This window comes from Girardinichthys multiradiatus, chromosome 10, assembly GCF_021462225.1.
Source record: "Girardinichthys multiradiatus isolate DD_20200921_A chromosome 10, DD_fGirMul_XY1, whole genome shotgun sequence".
Lineage (NCBI taxonomy): Eukaryota > Metazoa > Chordata > Actinopteri > Cyprinodontiformes > Goodeidae > Girardinichthys > Girardinichthys multiradiatus.
In genome coordinates, this window is record NC_061803.1 from 2,586,968 (window position 1) to 2,612,593 (window position 25,626).

The 25,626-nt window shown below is 38.9% G+C and overlaps 1 protein-coding gene across 3 annotated transcripts in view; it reads right to left on the reverse strand.

Annotated features, from left to right (window-relative positions):
• Nucleotides 1–3,409: 3,409 nt before the first annotated feature.
• The window catches only part of rhbdl1 (rhomboid, veinlet-like 1 (Drosophila)), a 57,866-nt gene continuing 35,649 nt past the window's right edge, over nucleotides 3,410–25,626 (reverse strand). For all 3 annotated transcript variants that reach the window (XM_047377886.1, XM_047377885.1, XM_047377887.1), the window contains 3 exons: nucleotides 13,125–13,225; nucleotides 10,872–10,932; nucleotides 3,410–9,523 (listed from right to left, as the gene is read on the reverse strand). In XM_047377886.1, coding sequence (XP_047233842.1) covers nucleotides 9,252–9,523; nucleotides 10,872–10,932; nucleotides 13,125–13,225 — 434 coding nt within the window. In that variant the 3' untranslated portion in view covers nucleotides 3,410–9,251. The remainder of the gene's footprint in view (nucleotides 9,524–10,871; nucleotides 10,933–13,124; nucleotides 13,226–25,626) is intronic.

Sequence of the window (25,626 nt, forward strand, 5' to 3'; positions counted from 1 at the left end):
TGTATCCATATAATCTATTTTTGCTAAAAACAGTCAAATCCTTCATTTGAGCGTTCAGTTACAGTGCCTATCAGAACTTTACATCCACTCCTCATGAATATGTCATTAATTTAGATCTTATAATGATTTACTGACAAATTACATACTTTTTATAGCTTCCCACAAGCTTCCAGTTGGATCTCTGACTTCCATTCTTGGCAGATTTGAAGCATTTATTTAAATTGGTTGATTTGTTCTGTTAAAACATTCAACTGTGTCCCAAACATCAACCCTATGACCCAAAACGTCCCCCCTGAGATGAGAGGAAACAGATCAGGAACAAACCAGGAACCTACGAGGCTCAAGTCTCATTAGTAAATAAGCACATACTTTACTCTAAAATCAATTTACCTTTAAGCACAGACATTTGCAGCTTCCGACATGGGACGAATCAAAACCTGGAGAAATATTTCATGGTCAGAGAAGAAAGAGGTTCAGCTGTTTGGCCACAATGAGAAGAAAAATGTTTGGACAGGTCAAGGTGAAGCTTTCAAAGCTAAGAATTCTTTACCTGCTGTCAAACATGATGGTGGCGGTGGCATGCTGTGGGACTGCCACTACCAGAGGTACTAATTCACACACAAAGTAGGTGGAATAATGAAAACGGAGGACAACCTTTTTAAACTTCACCTCAAACCATCAGATGGTTGTTTCAACAGGATGATCCAAGACATGTGTAACAACTGGTTCTGAACTGGATAAAGCAGACCAACATTAAGGTTCTGGAATGGCCGTCCCAAAGATCCGGCCTCAGTCCGATCAAAAATGAGTTAAATGCCTTAAAGCTTGTCTCAGTAAAAAAACAACAGTGAATTTAAGGACTGCTTGTACACAATACCTGGTAGGATATTATACTTGATGTCATATCGATAATAAATCTCAGCAGTTGGATGGACTCTAACTGGCCTCAATGCCCTCACCTGGGCCCGTATTCACAAAGAATCCTAAGACTAAAAGTAGCTGACATCTAATCCTCATTATACAAGAGGGAGATCATAGTAAAATGCTGAATTTTTAAAAATGTATTTTTGAAAGAATTTTACAGTCTGTAAATATTTATTTTTCTTAGAATGACGCCACTGGGAGCTACTTTTATTCTTAGGATTCTTTGTGAATATGGGCTCTGACCTTCCATGGCTGTGATGTTATAATCAGGACCCGTATTAACAAAGATTGTCAAAGCTCCTAACGTAGCCTAAAAATTCATGGCAAGGACTTCAGAATGATTCAGTTCACTACTGAGAGCGACTCTGAAGACAAAGATTCCTATCTTAGTGAGGAGGTGTGCTTGGTGAGACGCTGTCATCTAAGAGCTGATTGGTTGTCAAAAAAAAAACAAATGTGCTCCCAGTAATCAGTGGAGAGAAATGAACCGATGATAGAGTTTAGACTAGATTCAGAAATGTTTAAATCATTATGATAAAACTTTGCTTTCAGCACCAGCCTGGAATGTGTGCAGCTCTGGTTCCTGCTGCATTCAGAAGCTAGAGAGGAGATAGCAGCACCAGAGAACTTCTCCACAGACGGGGAGCGTTGGAGATGACCATTTAGGCTGAGGCTGCTGACATCATCATGAACAATACAGCAAATACTGGTTCACCTCATTTACAGGGGTTGGACAATGAAACTGAAACACCTGGTTTTAGACCACAATAATTTATTAGTATGGTGTAGGGCCTCCTTTTGCGGCCAATACAGCATCAATTCGTCTTGGGAATGACATATACAAGTCCTGCACAGTGGTCAGAGGGATTTTAAGCCATTCTTCTTGCAGGATAGTGGCCAGGTCACTACGTGATACTGGTGGAGGAAAACGTTTCCTGACTCGCTCCTCCAAAACACCCCAAAGTGGCTCAATAATATTTAGATCTGGTGACTGTGCAGGCCATAGGAGATGTTCAACTTCACTTTCATGTTCATCAAACCAATCTTTCACCAGTCTTGCTGTGTGTATTGGTGCATTGTCATCCTGATACACGGCACCGCCTTCAGGATACAATGTTTGAAACATTGGATCCACATGGTCCTCAAGAATGGTTCGGTAGTCCTTGGCAGTGACGTGCCCATCTAGCACAAGTACTGGGCCATGGGAATGCCATGATATGGCAGCCCAAACCATCACTGATCCACCCCCATGCTTCACTCTGGGCATGCAACAGTCTGGGTGGTACGCTTCTTTGGGGCTTCTCCACACCGTAACTCTCCTGGATGTGGGGAAAACAGTAAAGGTGGACTCATCAGAGAACAATACACGTTTCACATTGTCCACAGCCCAAGATTTGCGCTCCTTGCTCCATTGAAACCAACGTTTGGCATTGGTATGAGTGACCAAAGGTTTGGCTATAGTAGCCCGGCCGTGTATATTGACCCTGTGGAGCTCCTGACGGACAGTTCTGGTGGAAACAGGAGAGTTGAGGTGCACATTTAATTCTGCCGTGATTTGGGCAGTCGTGGTTTTATGTTTTTTGGATACAATCCGGGTTAGCACCCGAACATCCCTTTCAGACAGCTTCCTCTTGCATCCACAGTTAATCCTGTTGGATGTGGTTCGTCCTTCTTGGTGGTATGCTGACATTACCCTGGATACCGTGGCTCTTGATACATCACAAAGACTTGCTGTCTTGGTCACAGATGCGCCAGCAAGACGTGCACCAACAATTTGTCCTCTTTTGAACTCTGGTATGTCACCCATAATGTTGTGTGCATTTCAATATTTTGAGCAAAACTGTGCTCTTACCCTGCTAATTGAACCTTCACACTCTGCTCTTACTGGTGCAATGTGCAATCAATGAAGACTGGTTACCAGACTGGTCCAATTTAGCCATGAAACCTCCCACACTAAAATGACAGGTGTTTCAGTTTCATTGTCCAACCCCTGTACATCTTCCTGCTGTGGATATAGTGCTCAGATTATTGGACTGTTGGATAGAGTTTCTATTTGTATGCATAGATATGTATTTTTCTAGTTTTTCAAATATTCACAGCATTTAGTCTGTAAATACATTAATATTTCTGTACTATATTGTTTGTAATTTTGTTCACTTTTAATTCATGGCTATTTATTATTGTTAAATAATAAAATTCACATCAGTGTTTCTACATACTTTAGCTTCTATAAAACAATTTTGATCAAAAAAATCAACAATTTAAAATTGTGCACCAACTTCTTGTTTTTAAGTCCTTGAAGATCTTTGTTAAATTATCAGTCCACAGTCCACACACAGAAAAGAAGGGTAAAATAAAGAATTAAAAGCCCAAATTTAATGAAAATTCATGCTGATGAGGAGTGTATATGTGTTTCTGACAAGAACTTAATGTTTAAGGTTTGTTTGGTAAAAGCTGTGAAGAAATCCAACGCAGCAGCACGATGTGGCCACAGTATTATTCTTTATTTATATTGTTTCTAAAGTAAAGCAAAAGTACATTGAACAGTACAAAATAAAACAAAATATATTCATATATATACAATATAAAATGGTTCCATTCAGAACATTTAAAAAGTACAATAGTTTGTGAAGTAATTCTTGAGGACCTGGATATAAATTATCCACATGTAAATTTAGTTTTCTGGTACTTTTATCTTGACCCAGAGAAAAATAACTTCTTCTTCTTCTGCTTCTTTTTTTTTTTTGTGTAAACGCTGTTTTGGCACAATCTCTTCTCTGGTCTGAGAGATTGAGCCTCGTAAGCTTGGCACCATTTTATCAATACAAGAAAGCAGCTCATGAAAAACTACCACAGCAGCACTGCCTGTCTAATCTCATTTTAAGAAATCACCTGCAAGGTTTTCTACATGGCCAAGAGTTGCTCAGTTGTTGTGAACGCATGAATAATCTGCAGCAAAGCCAGAAACTGGAAAAAGAAGATGTTGCAAAGCAGAAAACCTTTTCTGATGAACAAGATTTGCTTGTTTTACACTGAAACTGAGTTTAAGATCCAGAATATATCTAAATGAGATTCTGTGGTACATATTTTGGTAATATTATCCAGACCAGAGGTCTCCAACTCCAGTCATCAAGAGCTACAGCCTTGCAACCAGCTCCAACACAGCTGAATCCAATGATGGAATTACCTCTTCGGCATGTAATCAAGGCCTGGTAACGAGAAACTCATTTGATTCAGATGTGCTGTAGTGGGCATGCATCTCAAAGCTGCAGGATAGTACCTCTGGAGGACTGTGGCTGGAGATCCCTGATCCAGACAAATGTGGGAAACGAAGCTAAAATTCAGCATATTTTGGTGCCCTTTGAAAAAAATGTCTCTTGTTTACAAATGCATTTGATTTTAGGAGCTACAGTCCTGCACTGAGAGTTACCTAAATCTAAGAACGAAACACTGAGAAAAGGCAACCTGGCTGAGCTTGTTGGCACAGAGCAGCTACAGATGTTAGCACTACGGCTTGTTCTGTACAGGACCACAGAGAACGTATCACACAGCAAACCACAAAGCAGTCTTGGACTCTGCTTAGTCCTGGGCTTTTATACAACAAGGCATTAGACACATTAGGACAGTGGCTTGGCATCTGGAAATAAAATACAGATATTAACTGTTTACAAACAGCAACAAAAAGTCTGCTTCTAACAATGTAAATCTAGAACAGCCAAGAAATAAAGGTCATGCTGTTAGGTTATTATGCATTCTGAAAGCAGCACAAATGTTTCAGAGTTTTTACAAAACAGTTTAAAAAGATAACAAAAATAGGACAGATCTGCTGAATAACTGTCTATGAACTAATGACTCAGCCCCTTTCACTGTACTTTAGGTAAATATGCCTCCAAACAACAACTAACATGATAACATTTGTCATTAAAGGAACGGTTTCGATGTGTGGACTATTAGCTTCCCTGCAGTAGACCGCAGTCAGTTTGCAGAATCAGGAAATTTTCATCAGTGCGGCAACCACTTAAAGCAAGGTCATTTCTGCCATCTAAAAACCTGAACTTCTATAGTGCATGGTTTGTACATGAGCCAGCGATGAGTCACGAGCGAATCATGTGATCAGTGGGTTGTCCTGTTCCTTTGTCTCAGGACTGCTAAGCTAAAGCAGACAGAAAGGACACAAAGCGTCCTTAGAACGTTTAGCATGAACTGACACCTGTATTTAGCAGTTAGCATCAGATCTGAACCTGGTCAAAGTTCACATTAAATGCTTGTCTACTGCAGGTAGAATACTGACTACAAGTAAGTGCCCCACACAACCCCACTGATACTTAAAACAGAATCTTAACATTTTTGTCTGCTGTTTCAAGCATCTCTCTGTCACAGATCTGTCTCCAATCAGGTTCTCATTTATCCATCTGCAGCTGAAACTCAAGCAGTTCTTAATTTCCAATTTTAAGGGCAACAACTACTAAAAGGCCTTTATTCCAGGAGGGGTTGAATTCACAGTTAATGTGCTCCACCAAAGCAAATCCATTTACTAGCCCTTTTACTGCCCCAAACCTTCTAATTTCCTATGAATCTTAAATTAAAGAGACACATTAACCTCTCTGAGGCCTCCTCTTTCATCTTCATTACAGGCTAACAGGGTATGTATGCATTATTCACCAGCAGACCTGACTATGCTAAGCATTAGTGTAATATTTCCTGATATGCACAAGTTTCCATCAAATATACATGACTGCCAAATATTGGCAGATATCTTCTTGTTAAAATTGATCTGAAAATGGCTTTTTGTAGCTACTTTATAGTCATCCCCCTGTTTTAATGAGAAGCTTCTGTCACTGCTGACCGTTTCAGGCAGAAGCAAATGCTGAGCACTGCTGACTGTCAAGACCAGCCCTCAAAAATCCCCTCAGGCAGCCTTTGGACTCAATTATTGACTGAAAGACTGACAAATAGAAAGTAGCATTGAATACATGTAATTGCTATCCAGAAGCTTGAATCATGACAGAAACCTCGTCCGTAATTTGTTATTAGCGGAGCTGCAGTGAGACATCTGCAGGCCGCAGGGGGAAGGGGCGACCTGGAGGTGTAGACACTTGCAAAAACGCTGCATTGACTATGAAATAAACAGGAAGTCAAAAAAAAGGTACATGATAACATCTGAAACAGTCCAAAGGTTCACAGACAGGAACAAATTAAATTCATCAAACATCCACGCACTCACACATTTCCTCAAAGTCATTTCTGCAGGTTTTAAACCTTCAATAAGCACCTTCCCTCCCTCTGCGTCCGTCGTCATCAGTTATATGAAGGGCGAAAATGTCCCACAATTCAATTAATATGTAGGATAATTTAGATAATTATTTATATTTGTCCAAACTTAAAGAAAACTGATAATAAATATGTTAAATAAACAAATCTATTCATTATTATTTAAATGAGTCAAGAGGTTATTAAATAGTTAAATGTGGGAATCAATAATTGAAACAATTGACTTAAAAAAAAAAAGAATATATATATATATATATATATATATACACACATAAATTTTTCAGTTTTTATTGGATTGTTCTGTGAAATAATATAAACTGTGGTTATTTCCACCCACTGACTGACCTTCAGTGTCTGTAACTAAAAATAAATGAATCATCAAATAATCACCATAACATGTTACAAAAAAATTTTAATATGAGAAAACAAATGATTGTTTGTTTTTAATTTAAACAGGTATCTAATATATTTTTGAAACATTTAAATAACTATGAATAAATTGATTTATTTGTATGCATTTCCAATTTTGTATAACATATTTAACATAAATAAATATTGATTTAAATATTCACATATTACATTGTGGCACCTTTGACCTCCATATAGAGGGGCCCAAAGTGCAACAATCAAATAAATTACAAGTATAAATATTTGTTTATTATAAATACATATAAATCAAACAATTTAAATAAGATAGAATTTAAATAAAATTGGAATAAATAAACAAATAAATAAATCTATCCATAGTTTTTAAACATGTCAATAATAATAAAATATCTAAGTGTTGGCTTTCATAATTAAAAATTTGAACTTATTGTATGTCAAAATAATGCATAATTATATTGTTATTTATTTGTAGTGTGCCACGTAATCATTTGAACTGTCACTCTGGCAGGTTCTGACCCAAACATCAGAACCTGAACATGAATTCAGAGATGAATCACCTTTAACTATAACAGTTAGCCCCGCCCACTGAATTACCGTCCATATCTTTGAAAGAGCCTGTAATTAAAAAAGTAATCATGACCTAACTGTATCAATACAAAGTTAGAATGAGAAACCAAAACAATTATTTGTCTTTAATTAATCTATTATTAACCCATAAAAAATTAAGAATAGATTTATTTAATCTGTTTATTTCTATTTTCATTTAACATCTGACATAAAGAAATAATTATTTAATAATTCACATATGAAATTGTGGCACTTTAACCCTCCATACTGTCAGTCTCTCCTATGGCTTATTATATAAAGCACTGACTAAAGATTTATAAAATCTCATTGGTGGTTGCCTAATAAACCAGCCTCCCAGCGCATACAAGATTTATCAGGACAATCATACCAGATATTTTGCACCATTTGAAATTTTTCCCCCATTCCCCTTCAAAGGGGGAAAATACAAATAAATATGGTCTTGTTTGAGAACGTACAGGAAACACATCCACTATTAAAGAAAAAACAGGGACAACAGATTAACACCTTTGTTGATTTTTTCTTTACAGTTACATTCCTTTACAAATGTATACAGTCCCTAAGAAGAATGAGAAACTGAGGTATTAACTTGGCCCGACACACAGACCCCTGCAGGTCAGAGGTCAGGCAGTGACACGTCTTTGCCTTTTGCAGTTCAGTTTTTGCGGGAGTGAGAGGCGACCGTGTGTTCGGTTCACATGTTGTCGTTGGTTCGCCCACGTTGAGCGACAGAATCAGGCAGCTGTTCCTCGCAAAGACAAATTGGAGAAAAGCATTGGTGTGTCTGTCTGTGTGTGTGTGTGTGTGTGTGTGTGTGTGTGTGTGTGTGTGTGTGTGGGTGTGTGTGTGTTGTCTTGAAAAGCACAGAGCATGACATGGCATATTTTACATGGCTCGCTGAGCAGGTACAAACTTGATGTCTGCGCAGCAATGAGGGGTTCAGTTGTTGGATTTGATGGACTGCCTCTTCTCTCCTGTCTCACAGTCACCTTTCTAACTTTGTCTCTTTACGTCAGGTGTATATGTGTGTGTGTGTGTGTGTGAGTGAGTGAACTATTTTCTGTATCCACAGTGTAGGTGTCATGACAAAGAAGAAAATGAAGAAATATGTTGTCTAGATGAACTGATAAAGTGAAATAAGGGATGTGTTTTGATCTTTAGTGGAGATGCGTCTGATGCTACCGATTTCCAGTTTTCTTTGAGGTCGGACCTCCTGATTAGAAATCTGACTAATTATGATTTTTAATTTATATGAAATATAACCTGTAAATGAGGAATTTAGTGTGCCGCAGTTTTGTTTGATAGAGGTAGTAGCAAATGAAAGAATTATAAAACCTTTGTCTGATGAGAAAAATTGCTCTGACCAATCAGAACCAATCAAGGAAAAATTGTCCCAATTTCAATGTGCAGTCAATTGATTGGTGCATCTCCAAACTTTAGGTTTTAAATAAACTAACAGTTGAAAATTAAAACTTATAACTGCTAACTCTTTTTTTTTCAGTTTGGTGTGCCAGCAACTTTGACAAAGCCATATTGACCCCACACAGCTACAGCAGGGACAACCAACCAGCTGCTATACATCAACGGTGCTGTTGGGTTTAGCTTTAATGTGGCCTTCAGAAACAAACCCGCTTGTCCAGAAATTTTCTCCTGCAGTTTCCAGCTCAGCAGTCTTAAAGTAAAATGTGACTCCTATAATTTTAAGGAGCACTGCAGCTGCCAATTGTGCAGAATAAGATTTTTTTTTCCCACCTGAGGCACATATGATGACTTGAGTATCTTCTTATTTGAGGTCTTTGCATAAATTAAATAAAAGAAAAACAAATGATAGGTTGATGTGGATGAGGTTCTGTATATATTAATATAAAAAAGACAGAATGCTCCTCAAAATGGATCTGAGGTGCTTTCACCTGTACTTGTTGCTACTGTAATCCCTCTTTAATGAAAGAGAAATATTTCTTTGATTTGCAAAGTATCTGTAAAAAAGGATTCTTGTTGGATTTTTAGTTTGAATCATCTCATTTGGGTATAACCTTGGAGGAAATCAAGAGTAAAAGGGAAAGCAGCAGGGAGGGGGCCCATCATCATGGGGGAGGAGGTATCTGTACCCCGAGGAGCTCATAGGCGAAGATGTTCCAGAAGATGGCGAAGAGCAGGAAGGTGATGAAGGAGAAGACGATGACCCACCAGGAGCACTGCTTCTGCAGGCTCTCCTCGTAGCTGCGCAGGATGAGCAGACCCATGCTGATGCCGACCACAGCCCCCGACAGGTGAGCCATGAAGCTAGGCTGGGGGCCCGAGGAGGGCAGCGGCGGCGAGAAACGGAGCCAGACTGCACGGCCTACCTCTGAACTCACTGCAGAACGGAGCAAAGCAAAGCAGAGAAAGATTGATTAATAGCTGTTTATCGGTGCGGCTGAGGGCCAATCACAGACCGAGGTTTCAATGAATAGTTTATGACTCATGATACAAAACCTGAAGGCTAGACGTAGAATCCTATGAGTTCATTTTAACAAAAAGATCCAATTGTTTATCTAATTTTTAAAAATGTATTATTATTATTGTGTTGAAATAAAAAGCAAACCTACAATGACCATCTTTCCCTTGTACCTGCAGAACCATAATGTGAATGTTTACCTACAGAGTTAAAACACCTTCCTCACTTATTGGCACCCTTGCTATGGGTATGCTAACTTGTTGCAGAGCTATGATGTTGAACTGAGAAAAATAACCCTGACCAACAATTATTGTTTAGGATCATTATCTTGTTATAATACCAATCGATGACCCATTTTTAGTTTCCTGGCATGCCATGCAGTCTAACAATGCTTCCATAGCCTTTGGCAAAGAAAGAGACCCACAGCATCACAGATCCGCCACTGTAGTTAACAGTGGGCTTGAGGGGCTCATCCACATCCTGGTTTCTCCCCAAACCCACCTGGAGGGTTCTGCTAAATTTATTTTAAATGAATCATTAGGGCTGCTAATACTAGTGGCAGTGGTCACACTGTTTTTTTTTAACACAGGATGTTTCTTTCTAAGGGCACAAATAAGGTTAAATTAAAGAGTGGGTGTCAGGATGACTGGATGTTTTACAGTGAATTTAATGCTGTGATGTGAATTTGATGTTGTCTTTTTCAGCTCAAGGACAGCTGCTGGAGGATTTTAATGTATCGTTATTCCAAAAACTGAGCTCCAGTTCTGTTCTGTTTGCCTGCTCCTGCTTTACCAACCAACCAACCCTTTGGCTGAACAAACCCTCGGCGCTGATGCAATAAACCCAGAGCAAATAAGATAATGATACAGTTTTGCACTGTAGCGTGCAAGAGAAAGTGTCAGACTTTATTTTGGACTATCTATCGGCTGTTTGTGAAACAGTGAAGAGAAATCTAGCATTCCAGCAGGGTTCGGGGGCGGCAGGCTCCGGCCAGATGGAGGGAACATATTGCTCACTAATGACAGTCGCAGGGAATCAGCCCTCGCGTGGACAAAAGGGACAAGAAGTAAGCCTGATAAACAAAGGAGCACGTCCGGTCGGTTCTGTCTCTCACTATGAGCAACAAACCTTGAAAATGTAGGTTATAGATCTTCTTAACACATGCAAGCTGTTTTTAAAGCACATTTAGATGTTTTCATGCAGACAACAAAAAACTGAACTTAAAGTAAAGGAAAATAAGTTTAGAGAGTAAATGCAGAAAACGTACTGCAAACCAGCGCCAGGATCATGCGGAGCAGCTTGTATGGACAGCGCATCCCAGCCCAGTTCTGCAACACAAAGCAAATTAAAGGGGTCAGTGCAGAAATATGACAACCCAAACTAACATCACACATATGAGAGTAAAAACAACCCTCCAAGCACTTAAAGAAGAGAAAAAGCTGTTTTTATTCTCCTCTTCGCTTCCTGGTTCCAGTCCACTGTTGCTCTATTAATTAGGACTCCAATCATTGAAAGGAAAAGGAGAATGGGGAAATAAATAACCGCTGTGATTCTCTGGAGTGAGAAGAGCAAGCCTCTTTAAAACCTTTATGTCACAGGATGAATAATTGCAGTGATCCAACTCTTCCTGAAGTCCGACACTGAGGGAATCTGACCCGGTGCCAGAGGGTCTCAATTAAAATTTAAAAGAAATGCATAAATTAAACTTGCTGTGACCATAATTAGGGATGTAGCAGAGCAGGTAAGGTCACAGCACTTTTACAAATCATTGTTTTATAGAAAAGGGGATGAATGTAGAAGATGATCTGAGGTGCAAATGATGCTGCTGCAGTCTGACAGGAAGCAGGATGCAAAGATGTGGCTCAGTTACAGGACAGAGGAGAATCCGTTGAGGACACTGAACTGAAGAACCACTGGAGGAACTCGACACGTCTAAATGAGGTGCAGGTCAGGAAAATCCGACAGATTTTTATTTAAAATGTTCTATGATCTCAAAAAGTCATTGAGGCAATGCATTCCTATAGATTTTGGAAAAGGAAGAGGCCCACGGCATTACAGAACCTTCACCATGCTTAACTGTAGGTATAACGTCTGCCTTTCACCCCAGACCCACCTGGAGCTTGTTGTCATTTCATGACTTATGAAGTCACCCAGGTTGATTTGCTGGCGGTCTTCGGGTCATTTGCAACTCTCTGTACTTTGGTTTGGACCAGTCTTCTGCTCATTGTCTCCAGTTGGTCCAAAATACAGCTGTTGGTCTGCTGACTGGTATGAAACAGGACCATATAACCCCAGGGATGGCCTCTCTACCCCAGCTTCTTCTTACTTACAGGATCCAATTTAAAATTGTACTTTTTGTTTTAAAATCACTAAACAGCGGAGTCCCTTATATCTATATGAGCTCCAATTTATTCATGCAGGAAGATCCATAATAAGATCCATTTCAAAACTAATATTATCCATTCCAAGGTGTAAACCTAAATCTGGGCATTCTAATGAAGAATCAATTTAAAGTCACAATTGTTTAATATTAATTATTTAGGGTGCAACATGCATGGGACCTCTGATTTTTGTGGAAAACAATTGTTCCCTAAAATTATTTCTCCCACTGAATAAAGGAGGTCAAATTAAATATTGAGTTTCTGTTTTTTCAGAGACCGAATTTGCTGCTGCAATAAAAGTTTAATACATTTTTAGGCCTTTTGACAGAACTTCATCACAGGTGCCGGAAAGTGTGGTGGGTGCTGTATTATTTAAATGCCAAAAGTTGAATTTGAGCATTGATCAGCTCTGACATGAGAGTCAGACACACAGCAGTTGTTGAAGCCTCGGTGAACCTGAAAATGTGTTCTGACTGGACTGGATGATGGTGCTTGATGACAGCTGGGTTGAAATTTACTGACTGGAGACAAGAAAAAAGGTTCAGCGTTTTCTTTAAGACAAAAAAACCTGAAAAACAAACTGTCATCAGAGCAGAACTAAGAAGCACCTTCCAGGGTTTCCCCAAACAACAAACAGCCATCGTGTGTAACGGACCGAGCAGACCGTTAGCTACTACGATTTGCTACGGGCTCACAGTGATTCGTCAACCAACGGCGCCCTGAGAGCTGAGGAGAACATGGAAGGCATCGCACACAGGACCAGGGTGACAGGAAGCACACAGTCATGAATGTTGAGAAGAAAAAGGCTCGTGGGAAGCTGAATCTGCTTTCTGTGCCAATCATAAGCTTCCTTGCCCTCTGGGACGACTTTTCACTTAAAGGTTTTAACAAGGCAAGTACAGAAAACAATGACAACGACAAGATGTTGTTCTCTATTATCTAATGACCTTCTCACACGAAGCCCTGGGCAGTGAAAAAAAGTAGTTCAGATCCATGTGATCTGATAGGTCGGAAAATCTTCGGTTTCCATCTTCTAAAGAAAACAGGCAGCAGTGAGGACGGAATGTCAGTAGGTGGGCGTTTCTGTTCTGAAATCTGCTTTTAGACCTAACAATGCTGCTGATGATGATGGCAGTTACCATGACAACGTTGGCCAGATGCGCCGAGCACAGAGCGTAGACCCCCCCGGAGCCCCCCACCACTGGAGCACGCATGTCTGTGATGGACACCGTCAGCGAGCCTGCAGGGATAGAAAGACGGGAAAAAAACAAGCATATTAGGAATGTCGACATAACAGAGTGAGAGATGCAGCGATGCTGTGTGGTGCAAAGAAAAGAGAAAGAACAGCATTTTACAGCAGCGAGGGATGAAAACAATGGCAGAGTCAGATAACGCCTTCAGTCACCTTCCTCGAAGTGGTTCTCTTTTTGTCTAAAAGCTCTGCGTTTTCACAGGACTGTGCTACATCAGCTGATCTTCACATGCAATTATAAGGACATCCAGAATATGCACTCACTCTGCAGTGTGCAGATAACTACATTAAAACAGTAACTAAGTGAGTAATAATATTCCCAGCCTGGACTTTCCATGCGAACATGAATAAGACTAGAGGTGCACAGACAAGCCTCAAGAAGGAGATTAAAATCCACTTAGAGAGGACTAAAATGCTTTGGGTTATGTTCTTCCAATTTAGGAAATATGGAAGTAAAACAGAGTGCTTAATTCAAATGTCTACTGATGAGAAAGAGAGACAAAAGGATGAAGATTATTACACACATTTACTTAAGCTTAAATATAAAAGTTCTACGAGATCAGGCTTGTAACAGCAGGAAGTAAAGGCTGTAATTAGAAGAAACACCATTTAGTTGTTGGCTAACCATCCCTCTGTCAGGACAAAGTTGACCATTCACCTCCAGGTCACTTCAAAATGTCCTCACCAGACTTTTACGTCAAAGCAAAATGAAATACCTCTTATTCCTTTTAGGCTGGATTTTCCAAAATACCCGTAAATGCACCTCAAAATGTCTCTAATGAATAATTTTATCTCGCTTATTTAATATTTTTAGAAAATGTTTTAAAAAGTATCCGTAAGTATTAGTCAAAACTATTGAACTTTAGTGAACCAGAGAATAACGTGTTGAACCTTAAAATTTAAACCCGTTTCTTATCTGGTAAGAAGATTTAATGTTAATATTTGAAAACAGCCCCAATGTGATGGTAATATTACTCCAGTAATAAGTTGTTGACATTTTCAATCTCACGGAGTCTAAAAAACATATCTTAAAAAACAAATAACAATAATTTATTATAAATTGGGTGTTGAACATAACATATCTCTTGATTTACCCCGAGTCAGGCTCTGTTTGGTGGATCAGCCCCACATGATGGCTCCTCTCCTGGGACCATGCGCTGCTGAGAGGAGAGTTAACCAGCGTTCATTTAATGAAGAACCAAATAACCTCTCAAGAATATCCTCTTTTCCATCGTAGGGATTTTAAGCCATCACCCAGAAGCCCACTGTGCGTTTTGACATAATGTTACCAGAGTAATTTAAATTTCCCGGGTCCACACTTTCCAGGAGAAAAAGGTCCTGGTCTGGAGATAGGACTTTCAGATTACCCAGGGAATGTTGAGGGATGCGGTTATGTGCTGAATAATGATGATTGGACCCTTTCTTGCAGTGTTTTGACTTCCTCTCACCTGTCATATTTAAGACCTGCATGTTGTTGTTGTTTTCTACTTTATATAAGATTCATATTTAAATGTACTTTTGTGACAGAGAACGATACAAAACTACAAGCACAAAAAGCTGCATGGTGTTTCATGAACAAATACTGTCTTCTAGCTCAGGCTTTGCTTGTTTGGCCTTTGGGTTCTTATTACTGCCACCTGGTGGACCGGAGGTGTAGTGCAGTTTGTTTTTTGACAACGTCCTGTTTGGCATCAGGCTGTTTTAAATAGATTTTATGAGGCCTTTCAGAACAGTGGAATCAGAAAACACACACATTTACCTGTTAAAAAAATCCCAGGTATTTAAATCCTGGGACTTTCAGTAGAAAATGGGCTTTTATTAAAGGTCTTTAGATTTATTGGGTCTTTTTATTTACCTTAACCAGCAGTAAGTAGATCTTATAGTAATTAAGAAATTTAATTCTTGAAAATGTTGATTACCAGTTAATGTTGATTCCTCTTACATTCATTAACTGAAGTGATAATTTCAGTGTTAATCCTGAATCGATATTAATCCTGACAAATATACAGAAATCTTCTCTGCTGTTTTATATGTGGTAAAAATCTCTCAGTGGAAAAGTAAAGAATCTGTTCATCAGAATGATTTTAAGATATGAGACTGATTGATTGTTGTGAGCTGGATTGGTTTTTATAGTCTTAACAAAAATTTAACGTATCTTAACAACTCAATACAGCTGTGTAGCTTTGAAGAGGTTCATTCAATAAAAAGATCTTTTGAAAATCAAGGATTTGATGTAAACAATTTAAAGTTCTGAGTAAATCTTTTTACTGAGTAGATTTTGGTTTCAGGATTTTATACGTTTTTAGACACAAGTTTACAGATCTGTCTGTCAGTTTTTATTAGAGTCTGAACATTTACCTGGGATCTGATTAGCCAGAGAGGTAAAGGGATATTTCACAGATTTTTGGCCTCTCTGAAGACAATTAATGAGCCCTATTTTAAAATCTATAATATTCAGACTTGCTAAATCTTGACAAGCTTATTCTACATTAAATTTAAATTCTTTAAAGCACAGTTTGTGATCTGGGATACCTTTATTTTGATTGTAAAAATAAAAAGTGTTTTAATGCTTTGATCAGCAAGAAGGACAAACTCAGTTTAAAACATTGAGTTAAGACGGTCTGAACGTAAAGCAAAAATTAAATGTCCATTTTATTAGGCCAACAAAATGATCAACGAGTTGAATGCAAGGTTGCTTATTAAATAAAATACATTCAGATTAGAATTAAATCCGATTAAATTAAATATCCATACATTTCCAAATTTTGAGGACTGAATGGAAACACTCTGAAAGTGTTTTCAGGAACAGCGTTTGGAAATAATGGAGCTGTCAAACAGGGACGGTTGCAAAGTCCGTCGGCTTTCAGGCCGTATTTAAATGTGAAGAAGAGAGGAATCTCTAATTGCATAAAACGCAACATGTCATTAGGGTGAAGTATTTGATGCTGCATGAATAGGCTTGACTTACTAATCAGAAGCAGAAGCTACTGAGACTTTAACAACATATGTAAGATATTTGGAAATGTGAATGGACAAGATAATTCAAAGAGCACTGAATGCTTTCATTAATGGAAAATATTGTGCGGTTGACTTCTGTCAGCGAACCAAAAAACACTGAACAAATATAAGGATAAAGGCAAAGCTGCAAAGTTTTACTGTTGATGAGTCTGACACATCAAATCTGATTTGCAGTTTGCTAATGCAAGAAGATGCTGCCAGCTGCTGTTTAGTCTAATCTGGCACAAAGTCATGTTATACAAGCATAAAATGAGGAATAGAAATAATATTGAGATTGAGATTAGATTGAAATCAGTCCTAACTAGAGGTGCACAATATATATAGAATTGCAATCACCTCCCAAATATCACTACAATAACAATGACACAATTTGAAAGGACTGTTTCAATGTAATAGTTGTTAATATATTATATTTCAAGAGTCAAAAAAAATCTTATGCTCACAATCAATGTATATTTGTAGTGGCTGAGATGATGAAGCTAAAGGAGAAGAAAGAGAAAATTGTCAGAAAAATGTGGGTTAATCATAATTGATATTGTCATTTCAATTTCCAGCAGTACTATTTAATTAAAGATCTTCATGATCTAATTCTAACTTTCATTGTTGCAACTAGAACCAGCCTTACTCTTACATGATATTTTTTATAAACAATTCAATTATTAAAAACAAATTAAACTGTATAAAATATGTAGAATAATGTTAACTTTATTTGGCAGTGAGGAAAGTTAATAATGTGTGACTTCAGTGATTGTCCAATTCAGCCAAATCACTAAAATCTACAATTTCACTGTTTGTGTTTAAAGGTTGATTTCATTCCAGCAGTGTGTGATTATAAGCAAAAAGACTCAGCAGGATAATGAATTATAATGTTCCACTGTTGGAAATCCCCAAAATATAAAGTTTTTAATAAACACGCTAAAATAAAATCCTTCTATTATTGCAGAGGGAACATCCAGGTCACCAATTGGGGTAGTTTATTAAATATAGGTGTAAACAAACTGGGTTTGATACAAAGAAGCAACTTTTAAGATGATTTGTTGGCTTTAGAAAACATTGCTGGATGATTCTGAAGCTTTTTCCTCCAGCCTGAAGGACATTTTTCCCTGAGGAATAAAGATCTTAGATGAAGATCTGACAGTTCCTGCTGATGGATTCTGCCTTGCTTGTTTGACTCAGAATATGGCCAAGATGGACGTTGAGGCTGAAGCAAAAGGTAACGAGGATAATGATCGTCTTCGGAATTTAAACTGGTGGGAATTTATTTATATTCCTGTTTTATGTTTTCCTTTTGTTTGATTTGTGCACGTTTGACACTTCTAGATGTCATGTTCTGCTGGTATCTCCTCAGCTGGTTATGGAACATGCAGGAACAACACGGCAGACAAATCCAGTTATTTACATTAAAAACTTTACAAAGAGCATAAACAGAGCAGAAGACCAAATGTTGTGACTTGTGCATAAATGAATTTAGTGCTGCGTTCACTCTCACCGTCTACAACAAATGGCTCTTTTTGATGCCTTGGATCATATTTACTGCTTACACCTCTAATTTCCTACCATTGTGAGCTCACAATAGTCTACTTGTATGGGCACCACTTGGGTCAATTTTTAAACCCATTTCTTACCAATATGTGCCCCATGTATAAATGATGGCTGGGAGAGGCTGTAACCATTAACTGGTTCAACTGGACCCAGCCTCAGAGATCATTCTGGCACGTCTTAGCAGGATTTATAGTTCCAGTTCATCCTGGTCCGCCCTAAGAATCACTTCAATGGGGTTCTTGTTGTGAAATTACCACTTCAGTGTTCTCGCATCAGGAGTTCTATTACAGCCGTAAAGAATCCAAGTATATACCACTGAAGAACAAATCGGGGGCCAAAGTGCGAAGCCTATCTGAAAAATTATGGTTGTAAGATTTTCATCAGGTTTTCTTAATTTCACAGCAAAAGGTAGATATTTCTTGCAGACAGGCTGAATATTAGCAACCTTACTTCTTATCATCCATCAAGTGAAATTGACCAGTCAGAAAATCATGCAGAGAGGAAATTTGGTACTTAAGTCTTTGAAATGTGACTAAAAGCATGGAGAAAGTCACAAATAGTCTTTCTCAGCAATACTCCGTTTTTCTTTTGTTTTAACACCCCTTAGTGACAAACAGAATGTAAAAACTGGTTTGGAGTATGGGATTATAAATAACAATTTGCAATGAAATAGCAAAGCAAATTTAAAAACTGACCGGGGCATTTTATTTTCTAGAGGGCAAACTATTTGTCACGGGACTTTAAAGTCTGATCAGTGAGGATAATACAGTCATGTCACGATGGCCAGAGATGAGGCTAAAAGCTTGAAAATGCATCAAACATGTCAGAGCAAATGTCGCTGTGCAGCCAGGTGGATCTGAAAATTCGATATACGGACTCACCAGATATCTGGAATGCTTAAATGAGTAATTTATCACTCTGTGGGGTCACTGCATCAAACACGTTCCTTATTGGCCCCATATTTTTTGCAGGGTTTCGATTGGATCAACACAGATGAACTAAATTAAACCCTACTCTGCTACAGAATAGGAACTGAAAGTTAGTTTTACTGTATTTTATTAAATAACACGTAATAAATATGCATGAATATAACTTTTACTGCTAAAGTTTCTGTATCTTTCACTTTCAGTTTTCAATATATTATAGATAACATCTAAAATTGACCCTGTTTAAAGTGACAGTGTTGATCTTCTTTTCTGCTGCATGGCCCCATAAGTTTTAAACAGACATTCGGGTTTGGAGGGAAAACTCTGATTGCTGAATTTAACATGTGAAGCACTTTGCTGTGACACTTTTTATGAAGCAGGACATAAACCAGAGCTGGGAAAATCATGATGGCAGCTGCTAGCGAGGATGCCGCCAGCTTCTGTTAATCATGCAAATGAGCTGATAAGAGAAGTGAAGAGGGCTGATAGGACAAAAACAAGACAATTCCTCATCGTGCTTTGGGGTTCTGCTGAAGTTGGGATCTCAGATCCATAATGCATGTTGTAACATTCATATTCTCAGTGAGCGCACACAGTAAACATTGGTCCAAAGAACGCCTTGTCAGGCCGTAGAAATGATCACGGAAAGACAGATGGTAATCAGAGCACCTTCCTCAGTCATTCATCAGTCTATGCTTTGACAACAGCGGGTTATTTTATTTGGATTTATGAGGTTAATGAAGGACGGTGCTTCAGCATAAAATACAAGGAGATTCTTCATGTGTGTTTTCAGTAGATCCAGAAGTGCAGTCACGCGGTGGAGCACACAATATGTGTCTAATCAAAGTAAAGGGGAAACTGAACTGGAGCAGCTTCTAAATCAAAGTTTCTTCTTGAGGATTTTATCAAGTTAATTTATTTATTTTTGCATCTGACTCATTTCTAGCAGTAATAAGTGAGTCAGAGAGGAAAAGTAGACCTATGATTATAAAGACACCCAAATGATTTCTGGGAATTTAGTTTTCAAACTAAAAATACTGATAAATATAAATATATTTTTCAAATCTCTACACAACACCTTAAAAAAATACACATGTGTTATACACAAGAATGACCTCATTGTTGGTTCATATAATCAGTGATCTGGCCACCCTCACTCTATGGTGTTGTATTAGCCGAAGTTTAAGCTAACAGCGAAAATTCTTCCGAAGGCGCATTTTTTGAGGTCAGACACTTATGTTGGACAAGAAGGCCTAGCTCGTAGATTCTGCTCTAATTCATCCTAAATGTGCTTTAGAATGTTGAGGTTCCCATCCATGTCTTTATGGCCATTGCGTTTTGCACTGGTGCACAGCCATGTCCCGAACTATCTTGTATGCAGCAGCATTAGAAGAAAAACAGCCCAACACTGTAATCCTCCATCCACCAAACGTTTTACTAGACACAATGCAGTTTAAACCTATGAATTTAGCTTGTTAGAGAAGGATGCTGCATTCAAGTCATCTTCTTGTTATGTGTTTTGTGCAAACATTTAGAACACTGAGAGTTATGTCAGATTTATAATAAGATTCATAATGATTCATAATGTGTGGTTGATTTTTTGAAAGTAAAAGGTAAAGATGCAGAAAGAACAGAAAAGAAGTAATGAAATGTCCCCCCTTATAATTCATGAAAAGCAGGCGCGAAACAACCAAAACCACAAAGATATGAAATCAGTCAAATGATCCAACAGTAATATCAAATAGCTATTAGAACAGTGATGCAGTCAGTTAGTAGGTCCAGACCACCTAACTGTAAGCGACACTACTGAGGGATCTAACCACACCATCTGAAGCTGAGGAGGAGGACACAACCTGAAAGCTCAGAGGAAGAGACGGGGTCCACAGGGGAGATAAACTACTTCCCCCTTCTGCTCTGTGTGTTTTGGTAACATTCTTCCCACTACAGCGTGCATGCTAAGCAGGGCTGACATACGAGCTCTGCTGCTGGTGGTGATTTAGGATTTAGGATTCTCGCACTCAGCTGGAGCTCAGATATGACACATTTCATCTCAAGCACAAAGTCTTTCTTTTTCTTGCCACATCAAATTCATCACCCAGATCCTCAAATCTTCTTGTTAGCTTGGAAAATCCACATGTGCTCAGTGGTGCTGACGGTAAAAACGATGCACTTCCCTCAAAAAACAGGTCAGCTGCACAGTCAGTTCTGCATTACAGCTGTAGAGTCCCTCCTGAAGCCAAGAAATCACAGTTTCTACACCATTACTGTAACTCCAGACTGCCCTTTAGGTATAGGGCAACTTTATGTTTTCTCTTTCAACGCGACAAGATACAGACGAGGATCCGAAGCCATGTTTGACAGCGCCTGGGGCTGCAATACTCTGGAGCCACTCCCCTGGAGGCTCCCCGAAGGGCTCAGTAAAGGCGGATCTTGCCAACAGGCTTTCCGATGCCTGCTTTTGAAACTTTGTATATGTCGGAAGCTTTTGGCAACTGCAGTTTAGCTTTTAATGGATGTTTTAAAGACATGTTAATGTAAATTAATGAAAAGTAGTGGGATTGATGGTTCAACCAATAAGATATTGTTGGGTTGCTTCTGTGTTAAAACCAGACATCAGATAATCAATCTATTCTTAAAGAACTGCAGTTTTAAACTTTTTAAAAGTCAACAAATTATCTCAGGCTTAGATAAACTCTTATTATATGTTTAAGAAGCCTAATAATGAAGTTTTTCTGTATCCTTCATGTTTATTGGCACCCCTGGTAAAGATTTGTAAAACTCTTAATTATTTTTCTGCTGTAACATAAGCACACAGTGAGCTTTGAATATTTTCTTACTCATCTTACCATCCTGCTCCCTGTGGGGAGATAAACCTGGTTCATTTGACCCACTACCAGATACTTTTTAATTATAAATAAGTAAAGCAAGTATTGCCCCAGCCACTAGGGGGTGCATTCAGTGAGGATATTTAGGAAAGAGAGCAAGATGGGCAGGCTTAGAAATGAGAAGATCAGAGGAACAGCTAAGATTGGAGATAAGGTTAGAGGGCAAGGTTGAGATGGTTGGGACATGTTCTGAGAAGAGATACATTGGAAAGGGAATGTGGGAGATGGAGCGTGCTGTACAGGAGGAAAACCACAGAGAAGACACCTTCACATAGGGAAGGAGAACATGGTTGGTGTGACAGTTGAAGAGGCAAAGCATAGGGCGAGATGGAGGCAGGTGATCTGGCAACCGAAGGACGAAGAAGCGGCTCTGACTATAGACTTCACCAGACCGCTGAAGGTGGCATTTAACACCAAACTGTTGGCAGCAGATCCTTTAAATCCTGTAAGCTGTGAGGTGTGGCCTCCATGGATCTGGGCTGTTTGTCTAGATCCCACAGATGCTCAACCTTTACCCCTTTAGACACATCATCAGGACATTACCACTAGCAGGTGCCATGCTGAAGAGATGATCAGTTTTATTCCCTTCCCCTGTCAGTGGTCACGACCTTATGCGTGATTGGTTTGTCTTCCAGTGGTTATTCTGTTAAGGAGGAGGAAGACATTACTATGCAAGAGGTTCCTTTCTCAGATGTCCAGCCAAGACATTATTAAAAAGAGGACAATTAAAGGACAGTTGTGTTTATTTATTCAGCTGAACTGATCACCAGCTTCATTTCTTTCCTCCCGGGTTCTAAGAAATAAAACTAAACACATCTAAGCTTAATTGAATAAGATATCAAATTTATGAATTAATTGAGACTGTTTATTACCTGTCAAAGAATAAATACATCAAATTATTTCCATAAAGAGAAGAGGTAATTTGCCTCGGCTCACATGACAACATTAGGAGAAGCAGGCTTCAGCTCAACCACTGAAGCTTAGCCTCCTCTGTTTGAACACAACCACTTCAGAAATGCATTAAATCCTGCGGCTCTGCTCAGAGACGCGCTGCCGTCAGCACTTATGCAGTCACAGCTCCGTCTCCGCTGGCTAATAAACTGAGAAAATGCTGGACCAGATGTATTTAGCAAGCACAAATTAGAAGTGGGGTGGGGGTGGGTAGGTGGGCCCATGGGGAGCTGTGACACAGTGTGGCTATAATCATGCTATTAGATCCTGCAGTGGTGTCCAACTGGGCCAGCCTGACTAAGAGACGGAGACGCCTTGTGCCGTTTTTTACCCGTCCACCAACAGGTACATCTCAATAAATTCAAAAATCATTAGAAAGTTGTTTTATTTCTGTAATTCCATTCAAAAAATGAAACTAATATAGGTTAATTACACATAGAGTGGCGTATATCGCTTATTTATTTTAATGAATATTGCTCACTTCTAATGAAAATCCAAATATTGGTTCCTATAAAAAACACAAATAAAAAGGATTTTCCCTTGACTGTTGTCCAGCAGATAGTTATTGACAGGCTCCACAAGGACACTAGAAGCTACTCCTGACCTATCTCTGTGTCTACCTCTGGCACCTTCCTGAAGGTGGAGAATGGCTGAGCTGCTGATGCCAACAACTTAATGCTCACCTTCTACAGATGATCCACTTGACCCTGTCTTTCAGTGTTTAACCCTCTCTCTCCTAGACATAGCTGAGCTTCTACTGTGACTAACTCTATGGGCTCTCTTTCATCATCTAGACTTGAAAACTGGCTCAGTTCATCCACTTAGCTGTCTTTCTCATGTGTTTGGACTGTGGGAGCAATCTAGAGTACCCGGAGAGAACTCATGTATGCACAGAGAGAACATGCAAACTCCATGCAGAAAGACCCCCAGCTGGAAGCCTTGCTGTTGCAGGGCAACCTGCTACAAACTGCAGTGCCATGCAGTCCTATCTGGTTCAGAGTTCATCTGCTTAGCTGTTCTTTCTCTCCTAGATGAAGCCACTAAAGGAGCTACTACCATTATGTCTTACTTTTCCTTCCTATAGAAAGTACTCCTGGACCAGTGCTTCTTTGTTCTCTTTGTGTCTCTGCTCTGTTCTCTCAAACCTCCAGTCGGTCGTGGCAGATGGCCGCTCACACTGAGCCTGGTTCTGGTTCTGCTGGAGGTTTCTTCCTGTTAAAAGGGAGTTTTTCCTCTCCACTGTCGCTACATGCATGCTCAGTATGAGGGATTGCTGCAAAGTCAACACCAGTGACTGTCCACTGTCTCTACATGCTCATCCAGGAGGAGTGAATGCTGCAAGTCACTGACTGGATGCAATCTGCTGGGTTTCCTTAGATAGAAAAACTTTTTATCCAATTTGAATAAATAACTGAATCTGACTGAACTGTTTGACAATTAGGATCTAAGTGGAATAGATTTAAATGACTTGGAATCTATATGATTTAGTTGACTTTTTTTTTGTAAAGTGCTTTGAGACGACGTGTGTTGTGAATTGGTGCCAAATGAATAAACTGAACTGCACCAAAACTGAATTTAGTGCATCCACTCTAAGTGTGCCATTAGACATGTGGGTCCATCCACTGTTCTCATAGTCTGCAGACTCACTGCCTTAGTGACCCAGAATTTATATTTTAACACTTAATCTTATTTTTATTATTGGGAATTTTAACTCCAAAGCAATCATCCTGTCCAACTTGTTCTGCACTCAGTTTAATGTGTCACACAATTTAGTTGTGATCGGCTCTATTTTGAAAAGATAATTCACGCCTTTATTGCCCCACGCCTTGAATATTGTAATATGTTGTATTTCTGGGTCAGACAGGCTGCCCCTCTCTGGCCTTCAGAATGCAGCTGCTCGTCTTCTAACTCGATCACACAGACGAGAACACATCACTCTAGGGCTGGCTTCTCTTCTAATTCTAATTTACTTCTTCTAATTGACTGTTAAATTACTTAATCATCATTGAGCTATCTGGACAACAAGCTTGCATCATTTTGACTCAAGCAAGAAGTACTTTACGCAACAAATAATCAAGAGTTCTTTTTTGTCAGTTTTACCTTGGATAATTGGTTCCTCATATGAATTTAACTTTGTGATCTTAGGCTATAGTTTAGTTTACAATCACCTAAAGGCTGAGACACAACTCTAGACATTTAATTTGCACTTCAATCTGCACGTGAAATTGAAACAAAAGAGGAATAAGCTGCATTTATGGAGCGCTGTCCAAGAGTCTTAAAACTAAATCAAAACAACAAAGACAGAAAAAGAAGCAAAATACAAATGGGAAAAACAGCAATTATTTTTGTAAAGACAAAATAACCAAATAAGTGACTTAAACAATCATAACAACTGTTATTAATTTCTGTAAATAAAGGTTAGATAAAATATATTTGTGTAGCCCAGGAACAGACATGGCCTGCATGGCTCATCTGTCTTTTAATGGTTTGTTTTATTAACCAATTAGTCCAAACAAATAGCTAAAAGCTTTAAAGAACATTTCATAAAGTGGCATCGGTGCATCAGCTGGAATGCCTAATAAAAGTATTCATACCCCTCATTTGAAACTTGACTAATTACAGCAACAACACGTCTAGAACCACCTTTCAATTGAATCATTTTGGGGTGGGTCTCTACCAGCTTTGCACATATTGAGGCTGAAATGTTTATTCCTTCTACTTTGTAAAGAAGAACTGGCCACAGATTCTCAATTGGATTTAGGTCGGGGCTTTGACTGGGCCATTCTAAAACACAAATATGCAACCTAAAACACTTTTCAGGGGGATGCATGGTGTTTTGCTTGTGGGCCAAAAAGTTGAATTTTAGACTCATCTGAGCAGAGCACCTTGCTGTCTCTCCTATATAATTAGTTTCAAACTGCAAACAAGGACGTCTTGTGACTTTCAACAACGGCTTTCTTCCTCTAACTCTTCCATACAGATCAGGGTTATCAGATTCACCTGAGCAAATACAGCTCCTCCAGAGTCACCACAGCTTTCCTGACTGCTTCTTAGGTAGTAGTTATTA